Source organism: Entelurus aequoreus, linkage group LG06, assembly GCF_033978785.1.
Source record: "Entelurus aequoreus isolate RoL-2023_Sb linkage group LG06, RoL_Eaeq_v1.1, whole genome shotgun sequence".
Classification (NCBI taxonomy): Eukaryota; Metazoa; Chordata; class Actinopteri; order Syngnathiformes; family Syngnathidae; genus Entelurus; species Entelurus aequoreus.
In genome coordinates this window covers 47,614,158-47,639,515 of record NC_084736.1, presented here as the reverse complement: position 1 = coordinate 47,639,515, position 25,358 = coordinate 47,614,158, and the positions used below count along the sequence as shown (strand labels likewise).

The window sequence follows — 25,358 nt, the reverse complement described above, 5'->3', positions numbered from 1 at the left end:
TTTGCAAACTTTTGACCGAAAAACCACCGTTACGTGTTATGTAGACCACAAAGAAGTGTTTTAAATGTAGGGAAAATATATACTATAGTATATATAACCCCTTTAAATGAATGACAGGTTTTTATGATTATTAATACTCATATTCTTAATACTCATATTGTGGCCACTATTCTGTAAAAAACACACCAAAAAACATTTTCTAAAAATAAAACATCACCAAATCGTTTAGGGATATTTAAGATTATTTTGAAGAGCCGTTAGCCAGTTTAAAAATTGTACTGACGCCACTGGTTGGAATGCTTGCTGAAACATTATTGATGAAACTAAAACATGTAATTATTGGGGGCTTTCTGATCATTGAGTGCGAGCTACTGTGTTATCGAGTTATCACACTAGGAAGACTAGCATGTGTGTAGAATGCTAGATACAATAGGGATGGGAGTTTATACATGCAAGAGGGAACAGGTTTACAATCATATCATGTACAGTAGATATGTTTATCCCATCTTTTAAAGAGTAAAAAAAAAACATGTTTTTTTCCATACAAAATCTTGGCGACATTACAAGCCGAATGTTGTTTTAAAATGCTAGTTTCAACCACATGAAGTCAGTAGTTTTTTGGTGCATACTGAGTGTGTGTATGTGGGGCGGTGACGTTAGGTTTAGGGTGCAATATCAATGACCTCTGACCTTCTGGAGGAATGCACAAAAAGATCTACAGATACCCTGCAGCATCTTGTGGAAAGTTTTCCCGGAATAATGGAAGCTTTTGTCGCTGCAAAAAGGTTGTGGCAATGCCAAATATTCTTCTAGTCTTAGTTTCCATAGACCTAACGACTAGGGGCCTGATCTATTAAGATTTAAATAACAAGTAGCATGTGCAAACTCTAAAATTGTGTGTACTATTATTAGTGGGCGTTGTTAAGAATTCTACATGTTTATCTACGTTTTCAGATACTTTATTTTGAAGCATTTCATGACAGTGTCACTTCCGCTTCCTTCCTGTAGGGGTCACTTCCGCTTCCCTTTTGACGTGTGTTAATGTGTGCTGACTTGTTTTCTCTGCTACGTTTAATCGGTGCTCTAGTCTTTGACGATGTGAGTATGTTGATTATTATATAAGACTAATTTAGTTTATTAATAGACATCACTGTGTTCGTGTAACATTTAGGGGTGTTTTAATAATATTATTGATGCTGTGTTGTCAGAATGCTACGAGCTAACATCTCCCTGTTAAGGATAGCATTGCTGCTGCTAATGTGGCTAGCTCATATGCCATTGTGGAAATGCAGTATATTATGTCTCTAGTATTTTACTTTGAGCATATATATAGGCATATATATATTGTTGTTTAGTTAAATGACATAAATGTTGATGGGTGTTTGCTTGTGGTTTACAGATACTAACTACCTAACTAAATGAACCTACACCAATATGCACCATTAAAGTTGGAGGAGTCCAAATGATGACTGTGTGTTCTCTGACCGGAACCCCAACGTGGTCAATATCCGAAAAAAACAGTCGCAGAGTTTAATACTCAACAAAGGTCCTTCGAGCCGGATATAATTGGCTACAATGGAAATGTCATCAGAGGATGAATCTGCGTCTCCATTCCATCCTGATGTACGAGACCGATCGGTGAGGGAACGCCGCACCCCAAAACATCTTGAAGACTACATCCTTGCCTATAATGTGTACCGACCTGCCCTTTCCTCCCCCCCTGCCGAGATGGAGGAGCAGAGAGGAGCAGCAGCCGCAGTGAACAGTAGCCAAGCAGATGCATTGCTTCAAATAGATGACCGAGTAACCTCACATCGTGCCACGTCAGTCGACATGCTGAATGTTTCTTCACTCAGGAAACTAATGGAATCAGTATCAGTAAAGGAAAGGGAGGAGACGGACGAAATTACTCGACTTACTGCTAAACTCCGCCAATATGAGAGCAGACAACGGCGACGGCAACAGCTGATGGAACACATATCGTCCTTCCTCATGGAAGAAGAAATGGACGGAAATGACCTTCATATGGACACGGAGCCTTCACCAGCACAACCTCCTTCAGTGAGCGACAGTTGTGCTGCAATTTCCATTTCACATACTCCCTCACCTGAACGAGTAACAAAGCAGCTGCACTTTGTAAAGCCTCCACTTGGGGGATGCATAACAGCAAGCACACATTCAGTGTCAGGGAATGAAACTAATAAAGTGGACATCATTCCCGCAGCTGCACGTGAGAGAGCTGCTTCCCCACTTACATTAACACAAGCATTCTCACCACAATGCCCAAGCTCCCCCTCCTCTGTTGCTTCATATAGAATGGTGTTGCCTGCTGTACATCAGGAACAACTCCCCAGCCAGGACACATTATTACTACGACCAAAGGGCCCCCCTCAGCACTGTGGCAAATCTGGAGAATGCATCCAACCAGCCGATCATCAACGCACTACAGCAACCTGTACACCTGCAGTTGCTTCTTACAACCCCCTGAATGTGCTCAGTCATCCCTTTCCACCTGCAATACCTGACGCTCACTCAGGTGCAAACGTAACTCATCACCTCCCCGGACTCACAGCAGTAACAACACCTCAGTACCCATTATACACTTCACCACTAGAGGGTAGCATGCCCACAGTCTATCAGCCACAGATGCTGTCAAGTCACAATGTTCCCCCATTACCCACTAACTTGTCACAACGCTCAACATATGGTGTGTTACAACGCTCAACTTACGGGGTGCCACAACCTAAAATTCCAGATTTTACTGCAGATAGTGAAAGAGAGTTTGCTAACCTCAAGCTTGCTCTTTGTAACCTACTCGAACCCCATCCAGACTTAAGTGAGAATTATAAATATCATGTGCTACTTGAACATCTCAAGCTTCCCGAAGCACAAATGATAGGTCAGTCGTGCCGCCACCATCCATACCCGTATACAGCCACCATGCAAGCTTTGCAGTTCCAGTATGGTCAGCCACATCAGCTTGCTCAAAGCGAAATAGCTGCCATTCTGACCTCCCCAGATGTCAAGCCGACTGATGCCCGCATCTTTCAGAGCTTTGCTCTGCGAGTCCATCTCCTAGTAAGCATGCTGCTCTCCTTAGAGGGACCACAAGGCATGGAACTGAACTGCTGCTCACATGTCGATCGCCTACTTAGCAAGCTGCCAAAGTACCGCAGAGATGGGTTCATCGAGCATCTACAGTTACAAGGCAAATTAAATGGCACAAGTCTGAACCCCTACAACCTGCAGGACCTAAATGGATGGCTTCAAGGTAAAGCACAACAGCAGCGCCTTTCCAGCAGATTGGTGCAACGCTATCAACAGGAGAAGCCCTCGGGGAGCGCAACAGAAAAAAGTCCCTTCAGGGTCAAAGGTCAAGCTACAGCTGTATATCTTGGAGCAGCACCAACACGACAGGGTGCCTCCACTAAGCACGCTCTTGCTGACACCAACAAAGCTAACAAAATGCATTGTCTCTTCTGCAATAGCAAGGAACACTATATTGGTCGCTGTCAACAGATCAGAAAACATTCTGCGGCGCACCTGGACAAATGGATAGTAGAAGAAGGACGATGCTGGAGATGTGCACATGCTCATGCACCCGACGCATGTACTCTCAAGAAGCCCTGCAGCGACTGCAATGGTATCCACCTCCAAGTTCTCCACAATGTAGCTCAACGGTATACTGAAGACACCCAGATGACTCCCACAGAGAGTCGTGTCTATTTGACTCCCAGCATCACCTCATGTAGAGTGCTCCTGAAAGTTGTTCCTGTACTGCTGCATCATAATTCAAAATCAATGGAGACATTTGCCGTCTTAGATGATGGGGCTCAACGAACTATGATTTTACCTGACGCAGCACAACATCTACACTTGCATGGCCAACATGAAATCCTTGCCCTGCGCACCGTGCGCACAGACCTTACCCACCTCAAGGGTTTAACAGTTGACTTTGAGATTTCCCCTATAAAGAACCCAGGGAAACATTACCAAGTGCAAGGTGCGTTTACTGCACAAGGTCTGGATCTGATGGAGCAGACCTACCCAGTTCAGAGACTTCAGAGGAAGTACACACATCTACGTGGGATTTCGTTGCAACCATTCTCCAATGCACGCCCCCTAGTGTTAATTGGGTCAGACAATGTGCACCTGATCACTGCCACGAAGCCAGTCCGTCAGGGAAATAATGGAGGACCCATAGCCATCCACACAGCACTTGGATGGACTTTACAAGGGGCGAAGGAAAGAACACAAGGACAGAGCTCAACACAATTGTGTCTCTTTACCTCACTTGCCACTCCCAATGACATCTTGTTTCGTAATGTGGAAAAGTTATGGCAACTTGATGTTTTGCCTTTCAGGAACGAAAAGATGGTTGTTCGCTCTCGTGAAGATCAGGAAGCAATCACCTTATTGGAGACAAGAACTCAGCGAGTCGACATAGAGGGTGTCCAACGCTATGCAACACCCCTCCTAAGAAAGAAAGATATGCCTAAACTCAACAGTTCCATATCCACCGTTATGGCTCACTTGAGAAGCACAGAGAAAAGGCTCAAGAAGAATCCAGAGAAAGTCACTTCTTTTTCTGCTGAGATCGCTAAGCTCATTCAAGCAGGGTATGTCAAGAAGCTCTCGCATGAAGAGACGGAACAGTCCAATGCAGCGTGGTATCTTCCCTATCATCTCGTGTTCCACAATGAGAAGGCAAGACTTGTCTTCAACTGCTCATTTCGACATCAGGGAGTGTCTGTGAACGACCAACTCCTCCCTGGGCCTACCCTGGGACCATCCTTGCTAGGTGTTCTTCTTCGGTTCAGACAGCACCAGGTAGCTGTGAGTGGAGATATCCGAGCAATGTTTCATCAGATCCGTCTTCTCCCTGAAGATAGACCACTCCTTCATTTTATCTGGAGAGATTTGCGCAGCGAAGACCCACCAGACGTTTATGAATGGCAAGTGCTCCCATTCGGAACGACATGCAGCCCGTGCTGTGCAATATTTGCTCTGCAGCAACATGCTCGGAATCACCAACACAACCATCCAGGACTTCTTAAATCAGTGGAGCAAAGTTTCTATGTGGATAATTGCTTAAAGAGTTTCACCGACCTATCTGAGGCTGCACAGCAGGTGACTCAGTTGCGCAAACTGATGGCAGAAGGAGGATTTGACCTACGACAATGGGCAAGTAACCAACCAGAGGTGTTAGCCCAAGTCCCGCCTGAAGGAAGATCAACTACCACAGAGCAGTGGCTAAGCCAGAACCGAATTGAGCCACAAGAGCCTGCTTTAGGCCTGAGATGGAACTGTGCTACTGACACCCTTAGCTACCAATGTAGAAACATCGAACATACCATATTGACCATGAGGACTGCATATCAGGTGCTAGCCAGCCAGTATGACCCCCTGGGGTTTATGGTACCGTATACGACCCGCGCCAAGGTTCTCATTCAGCAGCTATGGTCCAAGCAGAGAAGCTGGGATGACTCCGACTTACCGCGAGCCCTGCAGGAGGCCTGGAAGCGGTGGGAGAGTGAGCTCCAACATCTAGATAAATTATCTATACCACGCTGCTACACACCAATCCCAACCACTGGTTCCGAGTATGATCTGCACATCTTTTGTGATGCCTCTGAACGAGCATATGGAGCAGTTGCTTATGTCAGACTACAGACTAAAGATGTCATTCTCACCTCGTTCGTTATGGCAAGATCAAGGGTAGCTCCAAAAAGACAACAATCCATGCCTCGCCTGGAGCTCTGTGCAGCATTAGCTGGAGCTCAGCTTGCCAAGGTTTTAAAGACAGAGATGACCCTCCCTCTTCAAAAGACAACACTGTGGTCGGATTCCACCACGGTTCTGGAGTGGCTCCAGTCGGACTCCTGCCGCTTCAAGGTCTTTGTTGGAACGCGTGTCTCAGAGATACAGGAGCTGACGGATCGACAATCTTGGCGGTGTGTGGACACCCACAACAATCCTGCTGATGACATCACCAGGGGGAAACCACTTCTGGAACTTGCGGAGGACGGGCGCTGGAGTCAAGGACCCACATTTCTCAGGCAAAGTGCGGAATACTGGCCAAAAAGACCGGAGAAACATTCATCCCTGACTTCATCCGAACTAAAGAGCATCACCTTCTGTGGTCTTGCAGTAGTGCAAAGCGACAATAATATTCCGGATGCTTCTCTATTCAATACCTGGAAAGAATTAGTAAAAGTCACTCAGCAGGCGGGACAGGAAGGACCAGGAGGTTCGACACACAGTCAGACAATCAGCTCCCAAGAAGCTGAGTTTCTGTTGCTGAAAAGATGTCAAGTTCAAACCTTTCCCGCAGACATCATGTCTCTTAAAACACAGAACGCAGTGTCAGCTAAGAGTCGTCTGGCGTGCCTCTCTCCTGAGTGGGACTCAACTACAGGGTTAATTCGAGTTGGGGGTAGGCTGCGACGACTCCAGAACTCGGACTTAGAAGAGATCCATCCTATTGTGCTGGACCCAAAACATCAGATAACTAAACTCCTCATCAAGGACATGGACGAACGTCTTCTGCACCCAGGTACAGAGCGAGTGTATGCAGAACTTCGAAGACATTACTGGATTCTGCGAGGACGACAAGCAGTCAGGCACCATCAGCACAATTGCCCATCTTGTCAACGCTGGCGAGCTCAACCGACAGTCCCAAGGATGGCAGATCTGCCACCACAACGCCTCAGACTTCTCTGTCCACCCTTCCATTCAACAGGTGTGGATTGTTTTGGACCTTATCTGGTCAAAGTGGGCAGAAGATCAGAGAAACGATGGGGTGTCATTTTTAAGTGTCTTACAACTCCAGCAGTTCACATCGAGCTTCTCAACTCCATGGATGCCGATGCATTCCTTCTCGCTCTACGTCGGTTCATTGCCAGAAGGGGAAGACCAAGAGAGGTACTGTCAGATTGTGGGACCAACTTCCGAGGAGCCGAAAGAGAACTCAGGACAGTGTTTGCAGAGATGGAACCTCAGCTACGAGAGCAACTGACAGAATATCAGATTGACTTCAAATTTAACCCTCCAAATGCCCCTCATTTTGGTGGGGCATGGGAACGGGAAATTAGATCCATCAAGGCCAGTCTTCAAGTCGCAGTAGGAGGGCAGTCAGTCACAGAAGATGTCTTGCACACAACTCTAGTAGAAGTGGAGGGGATACTGAACTCAAAACCACTAGGGTACGTATCATCTGATGTTTCTGATCTGGACCCAATCACCCCAAACATCCTTCTCATGGGGCGGCGGGATTCTGCACTGCCTCAAGTAGTTTACGTCCCAGCTGTCATGGGGCGGCGGAGATGGCGCCATTGTCAAACACTTGTGGATCAGTTTTGGATCCACTTCATACGCAGCTATCTACCCACTTTGCAGACCAGGTCAAAATGGCAGAGGTCTTCCGAAAATTTAACCATCAACACTGTAGTTCTGATGGTGGACCCTTCACTTCCAAGAGCACAGTGGCCCATCGGTAGAGTGGTTAAGACCATTCCGAGTCAAGATGGACAGGTCAGGGCTGCTGAGGTAATGGTCAAGAGTAAAGTCTACACCAGACTGGTAGCTCGCTTGATCCCACTTCCAAGTTTAGAGGATGACAGTAAGGACACTTGAAGAATTCCTGTAGTTACACATTTGTTGTACAAATGTGGGGGCGGCTGTTAAGAATTCTACATGTTTATCTACGTTTTCAGATACTTTATTTTGAAGCATTTCATGACAGTGTCACTTCCGCTTCCTTCCTGTAGGGGTCACTTCCGCTTCCCTTTTGACGTGTGTTAATGTGTGCTGACTTGTTTTCGCTGCTACGTTTAATCGGTGCTCTAGTCTTTGACGATGTGAGTATGTTGATTATTATATAAGACTAATTTAGTTTATTAATAGACATAGAACCTTTATTTAACCAGATAAGAAAACCCATTGAGATCAAGATCTCTTTCACAAGGGTGACCTGGCCAAGAGGTCAACAGCACATGTCACAGAGCAGTTTCAAAAATAATACATTAAAGGCCTACTGAAATGAATTTTTTTTATTTAAACGGGGATAGCAGATCTATTCTATGTGTCATACTTGATCATTTCGCGATATTGCCATATTTTTGCTGAAAGGATTTAGTATAGAACAACGACGATAAAGATTGCAACTTTTGGTATCTGATAAAAAAAAAGGCTTGCACCTACCGGAAGTAGCGTGACGTAGTCAGTTGAACATATATGCAAAGTTCCCTATTGTTTACAATGATGGCCGCATGAAGTGAGAGAGATTCGGACCGAGAAAGCGACAATTTCCCCATTAATTTGAGCGAGGATGAAAGATTTGTGGATGAGTAAAGTGCAAGTGAAGGACTAGTGGGGAGTTGAAGCTATTCAGATAGGGAAGATGCTGTGAGAGCCGGGGGTGACCTGATATTCAGCTGGGAATGACTACAACAGTAAATAAACACAAGACATATATATACTCTATTAGCCACAACACAACCAGGCTTATATTTAATATGCCACAAATTAATCCTGCATAAAAACACCTGCGTGTTTGTTATGCTAGCTCCTAGCTCCTCTGCTAGCTCCTAGCTCCATAGAACACGCCAATACAATTCAAACACCTGATCAACACACACAATCACTCAGCCCAAAAGACCGTTTACCTAACCCAAGGTTCATAAAGCTTATATATTTTTAAAAAGTTACGTACGTGACGCGCACATACGGTCAAGTTATCGAATGTTTAGCAGCCAAGGCTGCATACTCACGGTACCTGATATTCAGCTGGGAATGACTACAACAGTAAATAAACACAAGACATATATATACTCTATTAGCCACAACACAACCAGGCTTATATTTAATATGCCACAAATTAATCCTGCATAATAACACCTGCGTGTTTGTTATGCTAGCTCCTAGCTCCTCTGCTAGCTCCTAGCTCCATAGAACACGCCAATACAATTCAAACACCTGATCAACACACACAATCACTCAGCCCAAAAGACCGTTCACCTAACCCAAGGTTCATAAAGCTTATATATTTTTAAAAAGTTACGTACGTGACGCGCACGTACGGTACGGTACGTGTTATGCTAGCTCCTAGCTCCTCTGCTAGCTCCTAGCTCCATAGAACACGCCAATACAATTCAAACACCTGATCAACACACACAATCACTCAGCCCAAAAGACTCTTCACCTAACCCAAGGTTCATAAAGCTTATATATTTTAAAAAAGTTACGTACATACGCAAAAAAAAGCCAAAGCTGCATACTCACAGTAGCACGTCTGCGTCTTTGTCATCCAAATCAAAGTAATCCTGGTAAGAGTCTGTGTTGTCCCAGTTCTCTACAGGCGTCTGTGTATCCAAGTCAAAAGTCCTCCTGGTTAGAGTCTCTGTTATCCGAGTTCTTCCATCTTGACTGCATCTTTCGGGAATGTAAACAAAGAAGCGCCGGCTGTGTACTGTTGTGGCTGACTACGTTCGAAAAATACGTCCATTTCGCACCGACAACTTTCTTCTTTGCTTGCTCGGCTTCCTTCTCCATAATGCAATGAACATGATTGAAACAGATTCACGAACACAGATGTCCAGAATACTGTGGAATTATGAAATGAAAACAGAGCTTTTTCGTATTGGCTTCAATGTGGAAGGCATACCCATGTTCGCCGGTCTACGTCACGCGCATACGTCATCCTCAGAGGCGTTTCGAACCGGAAGTTTAACGGCAAATTTAAAATGTCACTTTATAAGTTAACCCGGCCGTATTGGCATGTGTTATAATGTTAAGATTTCATCATTGATATATAAACTATCAGACTGCGTGGTCGGTAATAGTGGGTTTCAGTAGGCCTTTAAGACATACATTTTAAAATACATAAGAGAACTGTAAAACAACGGAGATTTACATCTTTAAAAACACAGGCACTGTGCAAACGTCTCTCGCTGTTTGTCCCTCAGGACAGAACGGAAGGCTCCAAATGGAAGTAGTTCTGTAAGTTTCAGTTTCGTCTGCAATGCATTCCATGCCATAGGGGCAGCAATGCCAAAAGCTCTTTTGCCAAATTCAGTCCGTACATGAGGAACAGTTAAAACATACAAATTGTTAGAACGTAACGCATAAGAGCTGCTTTTTCTTTGTAACAGAGTACACAAGTATGGAGGTATTAAACCTAAAAGAGCCTTATAAATGATAGTCAGCCAATGTGTGTATCTGCGTGCACTCAATGAAGATAAGTCTGACTTCATATACAGTTGACAATGGTGGGTGAGACTACGACAGCCAGTAACAAATCTTAGTGCTGAATGAAAAACAGTGTCCAAGGACTGGAGGCATTTAGATGAAGCACTAAAATAAAGCACGTCTCCGTAATCAATTACAGGCAAGATAGTTGCTGTCACCAATTTCTTTCTGACTTTAAGAGAGAAGCAGTTTTTATTTCTAAAAAAGAAACCAAGCTTTACCCTAAGCTTAGAGACCAAGTTGTTAATATGGGCTTTAAATGAAAGCTCCTGATCAAGAGTAAAACCCAAGTACTTGTAATTTAAGACCTGCTCTATAGGGTTTCCATTTGATGTTACAATATTTGGAATATTTTCCAGTAGCACCCTTGAATGAGAAAAAACCATTACCTTGCTTTTATCTGTATTTAAAACCAATTTAAGATCAAATAAGCGAGCCTGGATGACATCAAAAGCAGCTTGTAAAAACTCAAAAGCCTGAGTGATGGAGGTTGAACAGCAATAAATAATGGTGTCGTCTGCATAAAAATGGTACATTGCATTTGACAAATTATTACAAAGATTATTTATGTAGATAGAAAATAAAATGGGCCCCAGCACTGAGCCTTGTGGAACGCCTTTGGTAATGTCCAGTAATGAAGAGGTGGTCCCAGCCACCTGTACACGTGTTCTGCTGGAGAGATAGTCTGTGAACCAAGCAGCTGCATTTTTAGATAATCCAACGTGTTACACATCACTGTGTTCCTGTAACATTTAGGGGTGTTTTAATAATATTATTGATGCTGTGTTGTCAGAATGCTACGAGCTAACATCTCCCTGTTAAGGATAGCATTGCTGCTGCTAATGTGGCTAGCTCATATGCCATTGTGGAAATGCAGTATATTATGTCTCTAGTATTTTACTTTGAGCATATATATAGGCATATATATATATTGTTGTTTAGTTAAATGACATAAATGTTGATGGGTGTTTGCTTGTGGTTTACAGATACTAACTAACTAACTAAATGAATCTACACCAATATGCACCATTAAAGTTGGAGGAGTCCAAATGATGACTGTGTGTTCTCTGACCGGAACCCCAATGTGGTCAATATCCAAAAAAAACAGTCGCAGAGTTTAATACTCAACAGGCGTGTTGCAGATGATCTACCAAGACTGTATGTGCAATTGATAACAAGTGCAAAAGTGATGCAGATGGCCTATCTAAATGAGAATTTGTCACCACGAAGACACTAATTTCCCTCAAAATGTATAATATGAACCACTTTTTCTAGGCTACTTTGAGGCACTATCTAGACATCAGACATATCATTAGCTTGCTGAAGGCTCTGCGAAGTTGTGATGGTGCGTCTGGAATAATGAAAATGTATATTGTAAGATTTTTTTTCATATATTTGTTTATATGAAAAAACAAACACCATTAAAAATATGCAGCAGCTATAGAATTATAAAAGGTCATTGCTGAAAAGACTATTAGTCGAATATTTTATATTTCTGACAATACTTTTATGTTAACAAGCACACAGACAAAATATTTTGTCAATCGTCTATTTTTGCAGCTCCTCCGCTCTCCCAGCCATTTGTGCGTAACTGTGCAAGTATGCACAAACATCCCTGAAGCACTAAATAGGGATGGGTACCGTTCTTGTTTGACCAACACTGTACCAACACCCGGTACCTGAGAATCGATACCGGCACTCAACGGTACCAATTTTCAGTACTTTTGTGTGTGTGAATAAATATGAATTGTTTTTAAAAATCAAATCAGGGACGGCGTGGCAAAGTTGATAGAGTGGCTGTGCCAGCAATCGGAGTGTTGCTGGTTACTGGGGTTCAATTCCCACCTTCTACCTTCCTAGTCACGTCTGTTGTGTCCTTGGGCAAGACACTTCACCCTTTGCCTCTGATGGCTGCTGGTTAGCGCCTTGCATGGCAGCTCCCGCCATCAGTGTGTGAATGTGTGTGTGAATGGGTGAATGTGGAAATACTGTCAAAGCGCTTTGAGTACCATGAAGGTAGAAAAGCGCTATACAGGTATAACCCATTTATCATTTATAAATCAAATATTTTATTGCAACATTTAAAAATGAGCTGATTATGGTAACTGCTCTCAAGTTATCACATCTTGTTTCATTATCACATTTCTGAGTCTCATTTGCAGGTATGACATTAAGCTGCAATTACAGTTGCAAGTCCAAAACGTTATATGGCAGTAATGTATAGTTTGTATGGTGTGTTGGTCATTTCAGTCTTTACTGTCTGTTGCGCCCTACGAAGTGTTAATAATGTAAGTATTGTACATATTACGCACCAGCTGTTTGATTGTATCGTGCATCATTGTTGTACTTTTCATAAAGAAATTTGAAGGTGAAGAAATTAAAAAGTCAAAATCGCTAATGCTAATCAGTAGCATGTCAATAGCAAATCCAATATATCACATGGACAAAGATAAGACCTTCTGGAGGAAAGTTCTGTGGTCAGATGAAACAAAAGTAGAGCTGTTTGGCCACAATACCCAGCAATATGTTTGGAGGAGAAAAGGTGAGGCCTTTAATCCCAGTAACACCATGTCCATTGCAAGCAAGGTGGTGGTAGTATTATGCTCTGGGCCTGTTTTGCTGCCAATGGAACTGGTGTTTTAAATGGGACAATGAAAAAGGAGGATTACCTACAAATTCTTCAGGACAACCTAAAATCATCAGCCCGGAGGTTGGGTCTTGGGCACAGTTGGGTGTTCCAACAGGACAATGACCCCAAACACACGTCAAAAGTGGTAAAGGAATGGCTAAATCAGGCTAGAATTAAGGTTTTAGAATGGCCTTCCCAAAGTCCTAACCTAAACGTGTGGAAAATGCTGAAGAAACAAGTCCATGTCAGAAAACCAACAACTTTAGCTGAACTGCACCAATTTTGTCAAGAGGAGTGGTCAAAAATTCAACCAGAAGCTTGTGGATGGCTACCAAAAGCGCCTTATTGCAGTGAAACTTGCCAAGGGACATGTAACCAAATATTAACATTGCTGTATGTATACTTTTGACCCAGCAAATTTGGTCACATTTTCAGTAGACCCATAATAAATTCATAAAAGAACCAAACTTCATGAATTTTTTTTGTCACCAACAAGTATGTGTTACAATCACTCTATCACAAAAAAAATAAGAGTTACAGAAAGTGTTGGAAACTCAAAACAGCCATGACATTATGTTCTTTACAAGTGTTTGTAAACTTTTGATCGCGACTGTATATTAGCATCAAGCTAGCGCATTTGAGGAAAAACTGGAGCCTTACTTAATTTACATTGGAGTCAATTTCTCTGTTGGTTTAAAAGAATTGCAACACTACCTGGAGGTAGTTTGGCTTATTCCGCTCACAGTGCTGCTGGAGTGATTGCCAAGTCCCAAAGTGCAAAGAGTCGGCAATTGGGCGTGGTGTCAAGCACATTCACGTGAGTCGGTGCCAAAAAAGTACCCATCCCTAGTCCTAAATGTAGACGCAAAACAGCGGCCACAGAACAGTTTCAGCCTTGATGAATCACATTGCGAGTGCTAAATGATTATATTTGTACCCTTACCCAGTATTGTGGGCATTCTGACAATCGGCATATAATCTGCATATACATGAAGTCAGACACGCTAAATAGATTGCGCCCGATTTTGCCCATTTCAAAGATGCAATCCTTTACGCACAAGCTGAGTAGATCAGCTTTGCAATTGTTTGCACGGGTTTAAATACACACAAACCTTTAGTAAATAAGGCCCAATGGTGTGCTAGTATTTTTGTTTTGTCCTAATAGTTCTTTCAAGAAAATGAATGCTTATTTTTAATAATGTGTGTGTGAAATCTCACTTTCTGCACTGCTTGGCTAACTTCTCAGTGGAGCCCTCAGCGAACTGTCTCATGCTGTAATCATCTCCTCCCGCTGAGCCCAGTTTGCAGAGACCCTGGAGAGGAGATGGACGTCAACGTAAATTAATATTGCACATACACTACTAAGTCCAGACAAGTACAAAGCATGTATATAAGCCTAAGGGTGCATTATTGTTGTGTTTGTAGGCTCACCACCAGCGAGCGGATTTTAATCTTCTCATTTTTGGTCTTCTTGTAGATGTCCTTCAGCAGCGACACGCCGTTGGTGATGATGAAGCTGGCGCGGCTCATTTTCGTGGAGGAATGAATGAGCGCTTCCACGGCGACCATCTGGTCCACCTCCCGTTCAGAGCCGCACAGCGCCACCATCATCTCCATGACGCCCTGCCTTCCCACCAAGGCGTTACCTACGTCGAATGGACCCTGCAGCAGCCCTGAGATCACGTTGATGGCATGAATTGTTTTGTCCATGTCGTTGGGGTCAATTTTAGATCTGTGGAAAGGGGTGAGATTTTAATGGAGGCATAAAAAAAAAAAACATCTCTCAATTAGGGTTAGACTTAGACTTAGACTTAGACAAACTTTAATGATCCTCAAGGGAAATTATTCAACACAGTAGCTCAGTTACAATGATGGAAAGTGTAAGGATAGAAAGGACAATGCAGGTATTAATAGACTATATATAGCAATATAAATATAACATACGTAATATTTACATAATATATGTACAGTATATTATATATACTGATATATTGTATTATATTATGTCTATATCATATAACAATGACCATGTACGCACATGACGACAATATTACAGTATATGTGACAGCTGCAGCATAAAATAGAGAGTAAATCCAGCAGAAAATAGAAAATACACATTAAAAACAAAGAGAAATAGCTAACATAGAAGGTGTCAAGTAATAGACAGATATCATCTATTGCTGTATGGCGAGTGATTATACAGCTGGGTTGTCCCGATACCAATATTTTGGTACTGGTACCAAAAATGTATTTCGATACTTTTCGATACTTTACTTATTAAAGGGGACCACAAAAAAATGGCATTATTGGCTTTATTTCAACAAAAAATCTTACGGTACATTAAACATATGTTTCTTATTGCAATCAAAGAACAATTTTGTCCTTAAAAAAAATAGTGAACAAACTAGACAACTTGTGTTTTAGTAGTAAGTAAACAAACAAAGACTCATTATTTGTCTGCTGACGTATGCAGTAACATATTGTGTCATTTATCATTTTAATATTTTGTCAAAATTATGAAGGACAAGCGGTAGAAAATGAATAATAATCCACTTGTTCATTTACTGTTATGCTTACTTTCTGTTTCAATATGTTCTATTTACACTTCTGTTAAAATGTAATAATCATTTACTCTTCTGTTGTTTGGATGCTTTACATTAGTTTTGGATGATACCACAAATTTGGGCATCGATCCGATACCAAGTAGGTACAGGATCATACATTGGTCATAATTTAGGTCCTCATGTGTCCAGGGACATATTTCCTGAGTTTATAAACATAATAAAAAAAAAAATTTAAATGGAAAAAGATTTTGTGATGCCAAAATATATCGATGTAATCATAGTAGTATCGACTAGATACACTCTTGTACTTGGTATTATTACAGTGGATGTCAGGTGTAGATCCACCCATGGCTTTTTGTTTACATTGTGAAGCGCCAGCTTGTTAGCGGTGAAGCCGGTGAGCTATTGTATCCTCCTACGGTGTATAGTGAAGCATGTTTTGCTATTCCTCGTCCTGCAGGGATGATACTTGTAAGAAACTTACTTTGTCGCCATGGAGGCGAGGATTAGTGATTTAGAAGTAGCTAAAACACTGCTGACTGCGGATGGACGTTAGCTGCTAGCTAGCCAGCCATTAATATGCACCTTTTGCTGAGCGGCGTTTCGGTGTTTATTGTTAGTTTTAAGCCAAAATGTGTCCATTCTCCCTTTTCTGTCTACACACTGTGTCTGCTTGTAAGTACTCAGTGATTGTGTGTTGCCGAACATGCTCCTCTGCACGTAAAAACAGCAATGTCACGGCGTGACTACGGCGCACCGTCATGCCCGTTAAAAAAAAAAAAGGGGGTAACCGGTATTTTTTAGAGGCGGTATAGTACCGTTTATGACTCTTTAGTATCGCGGTATACCATACAACCCTACTCTGAATGAATTTAAGGGACATACTTGATGTATTCGTCACAAACGTCCCTGAAGTTGTTTCTCTCTGGGTCGCATGTGAGGTCATCATAAAGGCGGTTGAGGAGCACGCTGGCAATCAGCTGTGTGTTATCAGTCATGGGCAACTGGTCAGGAAGCTCAGGAACCTGACCACACACCTTGAGGATCTTCTTCAGACCTGGAGGATATCAAAAATCTGTTCACTCTGCATGTTTTGTAGTCCAAGACAGATCATGGGAGATCTTGTGGCTGACCGTGGTCTACAGTGAAGAGAGTCCGGGAGTTGTCAGGGTCTTTCTTTCCTTTGCGAGGGACGTTCTTGCTCAGGAGGTTCAGTGCCTGGTCTCTGCCATGCCCAGATACCTTTTTACTGCCAACCATCTCCAGCAGAGACAGGAGGATGGTCTTCAGGTCTTTAGAGGCATCTGTCATTGACAAATAATAGATGATTGTATGTAAATATTAAGGAGGAACTGCACTTTTTTGGGGGTGCGTTGAGATTTTGCCCATCATTCACAATCCTTATGTGAGACAAGAACACATCTTTCTCTTTTCTGTGCATTCTAAATAGCGACAAAATGCTAAAAAGAGACGGCTAACAGTGCAGGTAATAGGAAGTCATATATTACGGCAAGGGTTTCCAAATTGCGGCCCGCTCCCAGCAGGCACAAGTTATTGATACAATGTTGATTATACGTACATGTCCTTTAAAACTGACTATGAAACAACGTTGCAAAAAAGTTGTATTTGTAAATTGAGACAGCGTTGATGTCCAACGTTGAATCCGCGTTGTTGGTTGGGAAATTACCACATTTTAAAGGTCAAATGAATGTCACAACCTGACATTGATTAAACGTTGTCAAAAAACATCTTGTTTCAACGTTGTAATGTGTTGTAGAATATTGGTTGGGAAATGACCAAAATTCAATGGTAAAATCAACGTCAGAACCCAACATAGATTAAACGTCGTCAAAAAGCATGTTGTTTTAACGTTAGGTTTGAATTGCTCAACGTCAGGACCGAGAGTAATTCAACAAGTTCCCGACGTTGTTTTCATGTCTCGTGCCTGCTGGGGCGGCCATTCGCGGATCGTAGCTAATTTTTTTACCAGCCCGCAGCACAATCGTGAGCATTCTAGTATAAGCATGCTAGCTATTTTTGCAGGTATACACCTCAGTGTCAAATATTTTGTTACCTGACAAACGAGTTAGCATGTTAGCATGCTAATGTTAATATGCTAGCTTTTTTAAATCAAAATGTGTAGGTATACTTACCAAGTACCATATTTTGGTACTTGATACATGCTAATGTTAGCACACTTTGAGTGTGACGAACACACTATTTAACCCTTTCTCACACCACACACCACACTTGACATTTCTCATGCTTATGTTTACCCATTCAAAACTCTATACATTTTTTTCATGATAATTTACGTTGGTCCTCGCGCCTTGCCGTGACCGATCGAACTTACCAATTTCCTCAGTCCCTTGAACCTAAATCTAACCAATCACAGAAGACAATATGAACAAATCAGAAACATCCTAAGGCGGGTTTTGCCTGGGTTTGGCCAGTCATTTGTTGCGGAGAGGATGCACACACAGTCGTTGCTACGATCCGTGGCCGTCTAAATTGAATCTTTTGGCGTTAAGGCATACTTGATTTGTGACCGGATCGAGATAAACACTGGCGGCATATCATCAAGCACAACTAAATTCCAGAGAAATATAAATAAAGATAATAATAGATTTGGATGGATAATAGAAGATTTGTAAAAAAGATAAAAAATTATACCTATTTCTGGCATACCGCTGCCGATGTACGACATCTCTGATGTGGATATGTAATTAATAAAGAATTGAAGTTTAAATTGTTGTTAGATAGAAAAATGTATGGAGGAAAAGTATTAAGAATATGTCAACATATATACAGATTAGTGTTGTCCCGATACCAATATTTTAGTACCGGTACCAAAATGTATTTCGATACTTTTTGGTACTTTTCTAAATAAGGGGCACCACAAAAAAATGGCATTATTGGCTTTATTTTAACAATAAATCTTACGGTACATTAAACATATGTTTCTTATTGCAATCCAAGAACAATTGTGTCCTTAAATAAAATAGTGAACATACGAGACAATTTTTTTTTAGTAGTAAGTAAACAAACAAAGGATCCTAATTTGTCTGCTGACATATGCAGTAACATATTGTGTCATTTATCATTCTATTATTTTGTCAAAATTATTAAGGACAGGCTGTAAAAATGTATTATTAATCCAATTGTTCATTTACTGTTAATATGTGGTTATTTTCTCTTTTAACATGTTCTATCTACACTTCTGTTAAAATGTAATAATCACTTATTCTTCAATCAATCAATCAATCAATCAATGTTTATTTATATAGCCCTAAATCACAAGTGTCTCAAAGGGCTGTACAAGCCACAACGACATCCTCGGTACAGAGCCCACATACGGGCAAGGAATTCTTCTGTTGTTTGGATACTTTACATTAGTTTTGGATGATACCACAAATTTAGGTATCGATCCAATACCAAGTAGTTACAGGATCATACATTGGTCATATTCGATGTATAGCGTCACTATGGCGTAGCTATAGACAGTGATTTTAAACTTGACAAACAAGTCAATGGCGTTTTAAAATTGTGTTTTAATCATCTTTGTCTTTTTGCAAAAGTAAAACCGTTTTTATCTTTTAACCTTTTTGAACAAGTCGTCCATGCTTTTATTTCAAGTCGCCTGGACTACTGCAATCCACTTTATGCTGGCATTAGCCAAAAAGCTCTCTCCCGGTTGCAGTTAGTCCAGAAAGAGGCAGCACGACTTTTAACAGGGGCCAGGAAACGCGAGCATATAACCCCAGTTCTTGAGACTTTGCACTGGCTGCCTGTTCATTTTAGAACAGATTTTAAAATGTTGCTGTTTGCTTTTAAAGCTTTACATGGACTGGCACCTCATTATATCTCGGAACTCATCAAAATTTACACTGCTGCGCGCGCTCTGAGGTCCAAGAGCCAGCTCCAGCTCGTGGTGCCCAAGACGAGACTTAAAACCAGGGGAGACAGGGCCTTCTCTGTGGTCGGCCTTAAGCTCTGGAACACTCTGCCCCTCCATGTTCCAACTGCTCCCACAGTGGAGTGTTTTAAGTCTCGTCTTAAGACCCACTTTTATTCTTTGGCTTTTAACACTACGTGAGTTGTGTGGTCCTCTGTGTTTTTAAATGTTTATTTCTATTTATTGTTTTGATTGGTTTTACCCTTTAAAATCGTTTTGAATCATATTTATTTTTATATTGTTTTTAATATTGGTTTTATATTTATTTATTTTGTTTTTATTCAGTCATTGGTGGAGCTAAGGATAGTATTTGAATCTTGTTTTTAATATTTTTGTGCAGCACTTTGGAAAATGTTTTGTTTAAATGTGATATATAAATAATGTGGATTGGATTGGATATTCAAAGTCCTCATGTGTCCAGGGACGTATTTACTGAGTTTATAAATATAGTATGAATTTTTTAAAAAGGAAAAAATATTTTGTGACGATAACATTTTTTGATGTAATCATTGTAGTATCATTACAGTGGATGTCAGGTGTAGATCCACCCATGGCATTTGTTTACATTCAGGCGCGCTAGCTTTTGTTAGCGGTGACGCCGATGAGCTATTGTATCCTCCTATGTGTGTAGTGAAACATGTTTAGCTATTCCTCGTCCTGCAGGGATGATACTTGTAAGAAACTTACTTTATTTGTCGCCATGGAGGCGAGGATTAGTGATTTAGAAGTAGCTAAAACACTGCAGACAGACTAGACGTTAGCCACTAGCTAGCTAGCTAGCCATGTCTTAAAACACTTCTTCCTGAGGGCATTTCAGTGTTATAACTTCACCTTTATCTTTGGTTTTTAGGCGAAAATGCATCCATTCTCCCTTTTCTGTCTACACACTTGGTCTGCTTGTAAGTACTCCGTGATTGTGCGCTGCTGAACATGCTCCTCTGCTCGCAAAACCAGCAATGTCATGACGTGACGACGCACCATCATGCCCGTTTTTGATTCATTAGTACCTTACAACCCTAATACAGATACATCTAAAACTAAAAAAAAATAAAGTAGGAGCATCGGCAGTTATTCCACAGGAAAACATAGTTTTGAAATAGATAATTAGTCACAAGTTTTCGTTTTTTTACGAGGGAATTAATAGCAATTTACGTGGCAGTTATAGGGAAAGAGGAAAATAAAGCAAGTAAAGTTGTGTGCTTGGACTGCAGCAGTGCAATAACCAGCATGAAAAACATAGCTTCAGAAACAAGACAGGATCTAATATGTGAAATAGTTCAGACAATCTTTAGAATACAAAAAGCTGGAAGTTTGGTAAAAAATTGTCTCGGTACCTGCTCGTGTAGGAGTTGTGGGGAACAAACTAGCAGATTGGTACGCAAACAACTAAAATAAACATGGAAATGAATCACAGTAAAGCAGAAGTGAAGCGTATAGTTAAGATAGAAGTAATTAAAATGGCAGGATAATTGAAATAAAGAAAGAAAAGGTAGGCAGTATTACAAAGTCCAGAGTAGGAGTAATAAATCCGCCCTAAAGGGACCCGCAGTGTCTGTGGAGTCCACTTTGAGAACCATTGTAAAACAGTATTCAATCAAACATTGGCCACAGTTCAGAGAGAGCTGCTGGAGGCGAAGACATCAGTCTTAAGGAACGCATCATGACTCTAAGGCAGGGGTGGGCAAACTACGGCCTGCGGACCACATCCGGCCCGTTGGTCCATTTAATCCGGCCCGCCAAATATTAAAACAGAATTGAGCAAAGATCTGTTTTGAGAATTGACACAGCAAAACTGATACTAGACTTCGACGCACTGGCAAAAAAGGATGATCAACAAAATTATGTTAACTTAAATATTGTGTAATTATGCAAAAATATATGATCAAACATTCAAACCATTTTTTAAATAGAAATAAATACTAATAATAATGATTTCAAAGCAAGTTATCCATCAAATTGTGCAATGTAAAAGAAGCAATAGATTTCATAGTAAAATTGTGAAATTTACTGTGGTTTTTACAGCATTTCTCTCCAAATGAAAACAACAGTAAAAATGTTTACTGTAATAAACGGTGGTGTCGTTTTGGCATTTACAGAAATACACCGAAAAATCTACAGTTGTTGAATTGCGGTAAAAAAAAACAACCAAAAAAAACCTGGCAGCTCAAGTGCCAAAATGTTACTGTAAAATTTTTTATTTTTTTTAATTTACAGTAAAAAAACAAATGTCAATCAATCAATGTTTATTTATAGAGCCCTAAATCACAAGTGTCTCAAAGGGCTGCACAAGCCACAACGACATCCTCGGTACAGAGCCCACATAAGGGCAAGGAAAAACTCACCCCAGTGGGACGTCGATGTGAATGACTATGAGAAACCTTGGAGAGGACCGCATATGTGGGTACCCCCCCTCTAGGGGAAACCGAAAGCAATGGATGTCGAGTGGGTCTGACATAATATTGTAAAAGTCCAGTCCATAGTTACTCCAAGTGTAAATTTGACAGTAAAATTCTCGCAACTGAGTTGCCTTTTTTTTAAACATAAAAACAGCAGTACTGTTTTTCCATTTACATTAATATACACAAAATTTTGAGGTGAACTTGTTGCAATTTACCATATTTTTTTTACATTTTAGTTTAAAAAAAATCTACTAATAAAATGCTTTTAAAAATTGTATAATAATTGTATTCACTGTCAAAAACGGCCCTCTGGGGCCAAACGTAACTGCGATGTGGCCCTCAGTGAAAAAGACTTCTACACTTCTGTGTTAGTGTCTCACATAAGGATTGTAAATGAAAGGCGATATCCCAAAACAAGTGCAGTTCACATTTAAAGTCAACTCTCTTTCAGATCAAGATAAGAACTAAGTCTCACCCAAAACCAAGGCCTCTTCTTTTCCGTATTCTCTTTTATCCCCGCCTGTGAGGGAGTCGTTGATGCACTGGAAGAGGTTGCATGCTGCCAGTGTGATCTCCTCATTGTCGAGCGCCATGATGCTGCACAACTTATCAGTGCCCACCATGTGAATAATGGCCATTGTCTGCAGAGAGCAATGTGAAGAGAGATGTACAGTGGAGCCTAAGTTTGGGAGGAAGGAGCGGCTGTCCACATCTACGCAAGCCGATCCTGTCTATATTTAATTCTCACCCGAGCTTTGTGTCCTGTGCACATTCCCGAAAGAGTACGGATAGCAGCCATGATCATCTCTGGTTTGCCCGTCTCGATCATGTTGAGAAGCAGAGGCACGCCATTGTTCTGGAAGATTCTCTCTGCTCCCGCATCCTCTCTGGACAGTACAATCAGGTTGTTGGCTGCCTAAACACCAGACAAGTATCATTTGTCAGGGAATTGTGAGATAAAATTTTATATTTTTAGTTGAAAAATAAGGAGTTTAAGAAAATTGTGGGGGCAAACACCTTTTCCTTCTTATCCTTTTCCATTTCTTCATCAAGGAGAATATCAAACATGTTCTGTACCCTAGAATCTGTGGAGAATGTTGTCTTGAGCTGGGAAAACACAGATGCAAATTTGATCATTTCTCTTCACTTGTTTAGACAGGACATTGGTATTTTTTCGTAGTATACACAGATTACTGTATATGTATGATTTGATCATGTTTATGTGTTTTCACAACTGGTGTGTTCTACGTGTGGATGAGTTATTCCATTTTAAACTGACCTTGGCCTGGATTTCAGCCCCCAGCCTGCGGAGAGTCTCCAGGAAGGTTTTATTCTTTGGTTCAATGGTTGCACATCTCTGTACATCCTTGAAGGCCATGTCCAGTTTCCCAAGCTTCTCCAGAGCTTGGCAACGCCTGTATAAGGCTTTGATATCCGCTGCGTCGACATCGATAGCTGGATACGATTTAACAGAATGATCATTTGTTTGGAGCCTGGAGAATGGAGTTAATCTGTTTGATTGTTATTTTTGTTTTGGGGGGATTATGTTACCTTTGGATGCATCAGAGGCTGCACTGGAATAACTTTCCTGTGGAAAATGTTTGCGAAAATTTGGTTATTGAGGTTGATTACATAAAGAAAAAAAAATTAAGGGAAATGTAGAGGTAAATAATGGGACTTACAGGGGAAAATACAGGGGAAATTAAGGAAATATAGGGTAAACATAGGGGGAAATATAATGGAAAATAAGTGAAATAATAGGGAAAGATAAGAGAAATAAAAGAAAATGTTAGACAAAAATATAAAATTATGGGAAATATTAGACAAAATAAAGAAAACATAGGGGAAATTAAGGAAAACTGAAAAATATTTGTAAAATTTGGTATTTGAGGCTGATTACATGAAGATAAATATTAGGGGAAATATGGGGGATATTAAGGGAAATATAGGGGGAAATAAGGGAACTAAGAGGGGAAATTACAGGGGAAATGAAGGAAATATATATGGTAAAAGGGGTGGAAATATAGAGGAAAATAAATGAAATCATAAGGAAAGATAAGGGGCAAATATGGAGGAAATTAAGGAAAATATTAGGGGAAATAAGGAAAAGAACATGTGAAAATAAGGGAAATATAGGGGGAATAAGGAACTACAGTAAAAGGGTAAAATACAATTGAAATTAAGGAATATATAGGGGAACATATAGAGGGAAAATAAGTGAAATTGTAAGGGAAGATAAGGCAAATAAAAAAGGAAATCAAGAAAAATATAAAGAAAAACTATAGAGGAAATTAAGGAAAATATTGAAATTAAGGAAAACAAAGGTTTTGAGGCTGAAATGAAAGGGGAAATAGAGAGGAAATTATGGGGAAATAAGGAACTAAAAGGGGAAAACAGGAGAAATTAAGGAAAATATAGCGGGGAAATTGGGAAAAATATAGAGGAGATATGGGAAATTACCATGTAGGGAAAAATTAAGGGAAATATAAGGGAAATTAAGAAAAGGATTAGGGAAAAATATATGGGAAATTATAGAAAATATTAGGGAAAATAAGGAAAATAATAGGGGAAAATAAGGGACATTTTGGGAAAATAAGAGAATTATAGGGGAATTTCAAGGAAACTGTGAAAAATATTTGTAAAAATCTGGTTCTTCAGGCTGATTAGCAGCAAATAAGGAATTGTACACAGCTTCTTTACCTTTTTTAGATAGCAAGCAGATCGGTTTCTGTGAATAACAGCCAGCACCTTCTTGTCCTGACACACCTCGATGGCTTTAGTGTAGCACTCAATAGCCTTATCAATATCTCCCGCTTGGAAATGTTTGTTTCCGTCATCTTTTAACTGGATCGAGTCTCCCATCTATGAGAGTCACAAACAGTATACATACATATAACATTATACTCCTTTTTGTCAAAGTCATAAAGGGTGCTATAAAATCAAAGAGTGTTGAGATGTAAAAAGCTGAATATGTCAATTCTCACCACGATTTGTAATCAGTGTCCTGCCGACCTGGCGGCTTTGGTACCAAATGGCCATGCACTTGCTATCTGTAACTTTAAATGGCCTCCCTATAGCCTTTTTTGGGCATAGTGCCCTGAGCAGTGCAACAAATTCTGCTTTAACGGACAGATACGCTGAGACCCCCAACATACACACAGAAAACAACTCAAACCATGCTGTTACCTTGTGGCACTTTAAACACTACTTCTCCCGATTGCCTTTGCCAGATCTGCCGTCAATTGGGATTTCCGCTGTCTGTATTTGTAACGTTACTCTATAGACAGCTCCACTTATATTTGCCGTCACAATGAGGTGGTACAGTCTCCACTCTCGAAGGAAAGGGGGTCACACCAAGACACAAGTTCCCTTGGGCAGAGAAAAAACAAATACAAAAAAGTTGTCCTTTAGTCTGTGATTGCCTATGTTCCACACAATAATTTCCTATAGGGTCTTTAAAGTAGCAAAGGCTGTAATGATTAAAACTATAATGATGTATATTTGAGAAAAGCAACCCCAGAGTGAAGGATGGTCTCTTCCTGATAAGGTCTATTTGGGGCACA

The 25,358-nt window shown here is 40.9% G+C and overlaps 1 protein-coding gene across 2 annotated transcripts in view; it reads right to left on the bottom strand.

Annotated features, from left to right (window-relative positions):
• Nucleotides 1-25,114, bottom strand: part of unc45b (unc-45 myosin chaperone B) — a 43,984-nt gene extending 18,870 nt beyond the window's left edge. The window contains exons 1-11 of one of the 2 annotated variants that reach the window (XM_062050883.1): nt 24,982-25,114; nt 24,496-24,657; nt 23,347-23,383; nt 23,075-23,250; nt 22,813-22,902; nt 22,544-22,711; nt 22,271-22,436; nt 16,575-16,745; nt 16,327-16,498; nt 14,309-14,609; nt 14,096-14,190 (exon numbers count right to left, since the gene is read on the bottom strand). In XM_062050883.1, coding sequence (XP_061906867.1) covers nt 14,096-14,190; nt 14,309-14,609; nt 16,327-16,498; nt 16,575-16,745; nt 22,271-22,436; nt 22,544-22,711; nt 22,813-22,902; nt 23,075-23,250; nt 23,347-23,383; nt 24,496-24,657 — 1,538 coding nt within the window. In that variant the 5' untranslated portion in view covers nt 24,982-25,114. Of the gene's footprint in view, nt 1-14,095; nt 14,191-14,308; nt 14,610-16,326; nt 16,499-16,574; nt 16,746-22,270; nt 22,437-22,543; nt 22,712-22,812; nt 22,903-23,074; nt 23,251-23,346; nt 23,384-24,495; nt 24,658-24,779; nt 24,886-24,981 lie in introns of those variants that run through there. The other variant, XM_062050884.1, reaches the window with a different exon arrangement.
• Between the last annotated feature and the right edge of the window lie 244 nt (nt 25,115-25,358).